Raw genomic sequence first — 7321 nt, 5'->3', positions numbered from 1 at the left:
TTTCAAAACAAAAGAATTGTAGAAAAAAATAATATCTCAAAAATAGAAAAACAACAACAAAGAAAACCATTTACCTTTCAAGTATACCTAACGTGAAATCGTTGTATGTCGCGTCTAGGATTTTGCACAATTCCTTCATCACCAGGTATTGTTGAAAAACCTGGCGATTGTTGCAATAAAGATGAGTTTAACAGTTCTCACTTCGTCAGCCTATAATGAACACCTGCGAACTTACGTAAGAGAAACAACATTTCATAAAAACCATCACTGTCCCAAACGTCTTTTAAACACTCTCATTAGTATTAAAAAATATATGAATACATACCCGCGCTACTTCTGTATGTCAGAGTTTTTATGAAAATAAATTAATAATGAAATAGATTTATGTTTCATTACAACATTGACAATTATATTTTTTATCAGCTTCAAATGCAAAAAAGAATAACAATTCATAGACATTTTCTGGGAATTTTCACGTCATTTTAAACTTGGTTATTACATGAAATATACATCGCGATTGCTTGTGCCACCTTTTGCATCTTCATTTCTGCATTTCATGAACCAATGGTGAAATTTTCACAACTTAAACTCATCTGCCAAAAATTAATTGTATAACTGCTTTTTCCAACTAACTAAACGACAAAATGTTAGGATGAATGTTTGATTGATAATTTTGAAATATATCAGATACATGTATATGTTAAAGATCTACATTTTTTCATCACAATAAAAATGATTGATTACGTTATTCAAGTAATATATTGCAATTGATATGCAATTGCGAAAATAATTCTAACACAAGCATGGTTGGTATTATATAATAAGGAAAGAAACATATCCTGATCAGGAAATGATGTCGACAGGTAATTTGATTTTAGAATTAAATTCAAATACAAATTATTTCTCATGTCCAAGTTAAATTGTAACATAGAACATGTCGGCATTCACAACAGAAATGGTTTTTAAGTGCAGCGTGAAAAATAATTTTTTTTATTTAATTAAAACTAAATTAACATAACATGTCTCTCATTGTTTCTGAAACTTTCTTTGTTTTAAATTAAAAATTCATGTATATTTGAGGAATAACAAATAGCTCATCGCGACAAATTAGGTCTTTGTTGTAATTATAAGGGTATAAAACCGCTGAGTTGAATTTAAACATAAATGCCAAGATACTATTTACATCACAGATTTGCATTCTGCTGCAGTGATGCGCCTGTCAAGAACAGCATTGTTTCCTGCACCAGGCTCCTCCCCTCTTTAGCAACGGTCATTCAGCTCTAACAAAAAAAGTCGCCATGACACTCATCGGCGACTATATAACCAGAACCTGGTGCCGGTCCTGGTATCAAATCGCCTTCCTTTTCGCCGCAAACCTGAAGACAGCTGGTGGAATATACTACAAATCATATCTGGTAAGTAGCTTTCTTTCTTACTTTAGAATAAAGTGTTTAAGATTTGCCTCAAGTTATTGTAAGATAAATTCATAGCATTCAGATTGGTGGAGGGCTTGTACCTTTTCTATGTTCGATGCTACTGCGTACTTGAATATTAGTTTTAAAAAAGGGTGTTTGACATTTAATTTACTTTAACTTACTGTCAATAGTATTACTTCAATGCCAGAAACTTTTTAAACATTTTCAATAGATCTTTCTGTTTGATTTTAAATTTATTTTTTATCCAGTGATTTTTGTTACTACTCTGTGCAATAGCAATTAGATTGATTAATTAATGTTGTAGAAAAAAGTGTTTAATGTTAAGTGTTACTGCAATGTACCAAAGTGAAGCACAAATTTTAACAGATGGTATATCAGGCAGCTAGAGTTAAAATCCTTATAGAATTCGTTTGTCCATTTCTTATCTCAAAGACATAGCATCCTTATGAGGTTGGCACAAAATCAGTTATTTTCGAATTTTTGAAATGGTATATTGTTTCCCAATCAGTTAGGTATTGTTATACCTTACGAATCATTCATAGCAAAATAAAGCTGTAATGCAGTGTAGTGTAGAAAACGCAAATTCTAGGGGTGCAAAATTAGTATCAAAGATTTTGATATGTACTGTATATTTCAGAATATTGTCCACTTGGGTAAATCAGGAAATGCGGACCTTGTTGATCCTCGTGGTTGTCTGCCTCATCGTAGGAGATGCTCTAGCCAAAAAAAGTAAATCAGGGCCGATTTTTTTAAAAAAAAAGAAGAACCTACTACGACTAAAGATTGAATTAATGAATGCTTATTAGTAACAACTTATCAATGATTCAATTTAATTGCTTAAGAATATAACTAAAGAAATCGGAATAGTTGTAAATTAATGGTTTTATATAAATTTTGTTCATCAAAAGCGTTCAGTAAGACTACAATTTTTTACGACTTTGCTTTGTAAAACGCAGTCTAGTTCATGGTGACGTCGTTACATGTATGTCTTATCTTCTAACAAAGACCCTTTTAAAAAATACCAGTATTTTAATTTTTATATTCCTGAAGAATCCTTGTATTTTAAAAGGTAAAAGATTATTTGTTTGTTCATTAAAAATTTAGCTATGAAACACTTAAAAGAATTAATACTTTAAAAAAAAACTTAAAGGAAAGTTTTTTTTTTATTTCATTCGTAGAAATACGTTTTGATTGCCATTTCCGTAGAAATACGTTTCGGCCTGCAAAGACTAAAATTTTTAGCTATGTGATTAAATTATAATTAAATGTCTATACAAAAAATGAACTTGTTGCATCCAAACACATACACTTAGGGAATAGTTGTATATCTGATACCGTGGCAATCGCTGTTTAAGGATCCAAACAAAAACACATAATTAATCAAAGTTCAATACCTTCTACAACAAAGACTGCGTACTTCATGTACGAATATGTATCTTTGAAAAATCTTTAACCTAAAGAAAGAGGCAGTAGTTTACACAACAAAATATCCTCATGTAACAACTATTTTTTCTGTTTTTAGGAAGTAGATGCAATAAACGTCCTAAATATGGAGACTCCTGTAAGTACGAGGAGAAAGTGAGAGGACGGTGGAGAGGCAGAACTTGTCGCGACGGAGAGGTGTACTCTGGGGCCAGTTGTGGATGTCAGATCGACTGTAAGTCATCTACGTCAATGCAACCAAAACTAACACAGCATAGGTCAATTTAATGCCCGATCGATCTCAAAATATTTCGTTAAAGTCAAAGTAATAATCATGAGCTGTCATAGTCAGAATATAAAATATATTTCTTAATGTAAAATTTAAAATTTGAAACTCTGCATGAAAGATAAAGTATTGTTTTTATTAATGACATGAGTTTATGAAAAGAACTTTTTTTTTAAATTTAGGGGAGGCAAAGTACAAGTCGTTGATAAGAAACGGAGGTTTCGGCAACAATGGTGGAAATGGAAATAACGGGGGAAATAATGGTGGCGATGGTAACGGAAACGGAGGAGCTGATGATGGTTATGGCGACGATGGCAATGGTGATGATAATGGAGGTGATGATGGTTACGATGACGATGAAGGCGATGATGACTATGATGGCGAAAATGGCGATGGTGATGATGACTACAATGGCGACAATGGGGACGGAGACTATAACAAATCAGGTGGTAAATCAGGAAGTGGGTCGAGCAGTTCTGGAAGTGGAAGTGGATCGAGCAGTTCTGGGAGCGGATCTGGAAGTGGATCTGGAAGTGGAAGTGGATCTGGAAGCAGTTCTGGAAGTGGAAGTGGATCGAGCAGTTCTGGTAGCAGATCTGGAAGTGGAAGTGGATCTGGAAGCAGTTCAGGGAGTGGATCTGGAAGCAGTTCAGGAAGTGGATCTGGAAGCAGTTCAGGGAGTGGAAGTGGATCTGGAAGCGGAAGTGGCTCTGGAAGCAATGAAGACTCTGGATCTGGAAGTGATAGTAGTTCAGGAAGCGATAGTGGGTCAGGTAGCGATAGTGGATCAGGCAGTGGAAGTGGATCAGGAAGTGGAAGTGGGTCTAGCAGTTCTGGAAGCGGATCAGGAAGCGGATCAGGAAGTGGAAGTGGGTCTAGCAGTTCTGGAAGTGGATCAGGAAGCGGATCAAGCAGTGGAAGCGGATCGGGCAGTGGAAGTGGTTCAGGAAGCGGAAGTGGATCTAGCAGTTCTGGAAGTGGATCTGGAAGTGGAAGTGGATCAGGAAGCGGATCAAGCAGCGGAAGCGGATCTGGAAGTGGATCAGGAAGCGGAAGCGGATCTAGTGATAGCTCAAGTAGCAGTAGTAGTTCAAGTAGTAGTAGTGAATCAGAAAGCGGAGAAGACTATGGTGATTGGGAAGACAATGGAGACTGGAATTACGACAATGGAAACAACAAGGGAAACGGTGGGTCAAATAAAGGTAATGGATGTGGACCTGATGGCAGTGGTAAAAATTGCAACAACGGGGGAAACAATGGCAACAGTTATAGTGGGAAAAGTGGGTTAAGCAGAATTTTATACGCAATGAAATGTGGAGCTGATGGAAGCAGATGCAGTAATGGAAATGGTAACGGAAATGGCAATGGTAACGGCAATGGTAATGGTAATGGAAATGGCAATGGTAACGGAAACGGATGTGGAGCTGATGGTAAAGGTCCAGGATGTGGAAATGGAAATAATGGAAATGGCAACAATGGATACGGAAATGGCAATGGTAATGGTAATGGCAATGGTAATGGAAATGGCAATGGTAACGGAAACGGATGTGGAGCTGATGGCAAAGGACCAGGATGTGGAAATGGAAATAATGGAAATGGCAACAGTGGATACGGAAATGGCAATGGTAATGGAAATGGCAATGGTAACGGCAATGGTAATGGAAATGGCAATGGTAACGGAAACGGATGTGGAGCAGATGGCAAAGGACCAGGATGTGGAAATGGAAATAATGGAAATGGCAACAATGGATACGGAAATGGCAATGGTAACGGCAATGGTAATGGAAATGGCAATGGTAACAGAAACGGATGTGGAGCAGATGGCAAAGGACCAGGATGTGGAAATGGAAATAATGGAAATGGCAACAATGGATACGGAAATGGCAATGGTAACGGCAATGGTAATGGAAATGGCAATGGTAACGGAAACGGATGTGGAGCTGATGGTAAAGGACCAGGATGTGGAAATGGAAATAATGGAAATGGCAACAATGGATACGGAAATGGCAATGGTAACGGCAACGGTTATGGAAATAGCAATGGTAACGGCAATGGTTATGGAAATGGCAATGGAAACGGCAATGGTAACGGAAATGGCAATGGAAACGGCAATGGTAATGGAAATGGCAATGGTAACGGAAACGGATGTGGAGCTGATGGCAAAGGACCAGGATGTGGAAATGGAAATAATGGAAATGGCAACAATGGATACGGAAATGGCAATAGTAACGGCAACGGTTATGGAAATGGCAATGGAAACGGCAATGGTAATGGAAATGGCAATGGTAAAGGCAATGGTAATGGAAATGGCAATGGTAACGGAAACGGATGTGGAGCTGATGGCAAAGGACCAGGCTGTGGAAATGGCAATGGAAACGGCAATGGTTATGGAAATGGCAATGGTAACGGCAACGGTTATTGGAATGGCAATGGAAACGGCAATGGTAACGGAAATGGCAATGGTAACGGCAATGGCTATGGAAATGGCAATGGTAACGGCAATGGTAACGGAAATGGCAATGGAAATGGCAATGGTAACGGCAATGGTTATGGAAATGGCAACGGAAACGGTAACGGGTGTGGGGCAGACGGAAAAGGACCCGGTTGTAACAGTGTATCCAGTGCAGGCACGCTTTCGTCGTATGGTCAAGTGGTTTCGGGATCAAATGTCTATTCTGCAAATGGTTGTGGCTCAGATGGGAAAGGACCAGGTTGTCCGGTTAAGCCATTGTCACTTCCTAAGTTTTTCTTCAGGAAAAGCTCTCAATATCCTAGTAGAAAGAATTGCAGTCCAAATGAAATTGGTTGTAATTAAATAAGAACACTTAATGTTTGCAACTATAACACTTAATACTCTAATGTACACATTCCTTTATAATTATGTGAAATAACAATGACAGACGTGTAAGTGTATTGATCCAAAGAATTCAGTATTTTTGTTTGTTTTGTTGTTATTTTGATAATAAAAAATGAAAATTTCCCATCTCAGGTTTTGGTATTTATGAGTAGAATTCATTGACATGGAAAGCAAAATGAAACAACGAGAAAGTCATCGGTTTAATATGTTAAAGTATGTTTTAAAGTACAAAAATATGTAAAGTAAATTATCTAAAACTATTAAGGGGCACTTTCTGTAGGGTGAAAAACGAATTTTCACTAACATGGAAAATAAATTTTAATTTTTAATCTCATTATACAAATACATATACAGCAAGTTTGTGTATAAAGTACCGAATTATATAATTTCATAACACATTCTTTACGTAAGTTTTTTAACAACGTTTTTTTTTAATAAAGAAATTCTGTCCGCAGTCGTTGCAAGCAATTTTAATGAAAACATTATACTTGTGTGATATCATATGATAGAATTATAAGGTCAATCTTATCCTGGGCGACATATTTTACTACTAAAAAAGTGGAGCATCTGTGGAGAAATATTATAGTAATAAAGTTATGGCAATATCTAACCGTTTAACCCATTCCTCGCTCGGTACGATGGTAACCGTTTATGAGATCAAATATCAGGTGACAATAGTAATTTGTATTTCACCGCGACTTCACAATGATTTTATATTTTGTTTTTCGTCTATTCTTAAATCTAATCGAATTGAAAATCGTTTAAACCCCTAGAAGAACATTGGTCAGTGCAATGAAGGTGTTAATTATCATAATAATGACTGTTAAAACAACATATTCCTGCCTTGTCTGTTCCGCTTTTCATAAATTTTAATGAATTATACTACTATCACTATTTAGTACCGTTACAATTATAAATAGTGTACCTACATTCAATGTGTGGATTTCCTTTTGCCTATTACATGACGTCAATTTATTAGCCGGAAAATTCAATAGTAAAGCCTTTGCATATATGTTATTTCAAAAGCCTCCAATTTTGAAATTAGATTAACTCAGTTTATTAATGAGTACCAGAAAGTCTCCTTACTATCATATTTTTTAATTGGAGCTAACTAGGAAAGTGTTTTGATGGTGATTCATCGCGACGTATCAAATACACACAGAACAAGCTAAGCGATTGAAGTTAATATATTTTTTTGGAGCGAATGAAGCAACTTACAGCATCAGATCGCTTGTAAATTTCTCTGAGTGAGGGTATGTAAAAATAACAATAATTTCCTCTGCTATGATTAAAAGGTCCTTTAGAATTAAATGGTTTTTT

The 7321-nt window shown here is 36.3% G+C and overlaps 1 protein-coding gene across 1 annotated transcript; it reads left to right on the top strand.

Annotated features, from left to right (window-relative positions):
* The first annotated feature begins 1330 nt into the window (after positions 1–1330).
* LOC128164320 (fibroin heavy chain-like) lies at positions 1331–6127 on the top strand. Its single transcript, XM_052828112.1, has 4 exons — positions 1331–1415; positions 2074–2165; positions 2959–3093; positions 3327–6127. The coding sequence occupies exons 2-4, from the start codon at positions 2102–2104 to the stop codon at positions 5957–5959; spliced, it is 2832 nt and encodes a 943-aa protein (XP_052684072.1). The 5' UTR covers positions 1331–1415; positions 2074–2101; the 3' UTR covers positions 5960–6127.
* Positions 6128–7321: the final 1194 nt, after the last annotated feature.

Source organism: Crassostrea angulata, chromosome 9, assembly GCF_025612915.1.
Source record: "Crassostrea angulata isolate pt1a10 chromosome 9, ASM2561291v2, whole genome shotgun sequence".
Taxonomy (NCBI): domain Eukaryota; kingdom Metazoa; phylum Mollusca; class Bivalvia; order Ostreida; family Ostreidae; genus Magallana; species Magallana angulata.
Note: the sequence above shows the minus strand (reverse complement) of the source record. Positions and strands in the feature narration are given on the sequence as shown.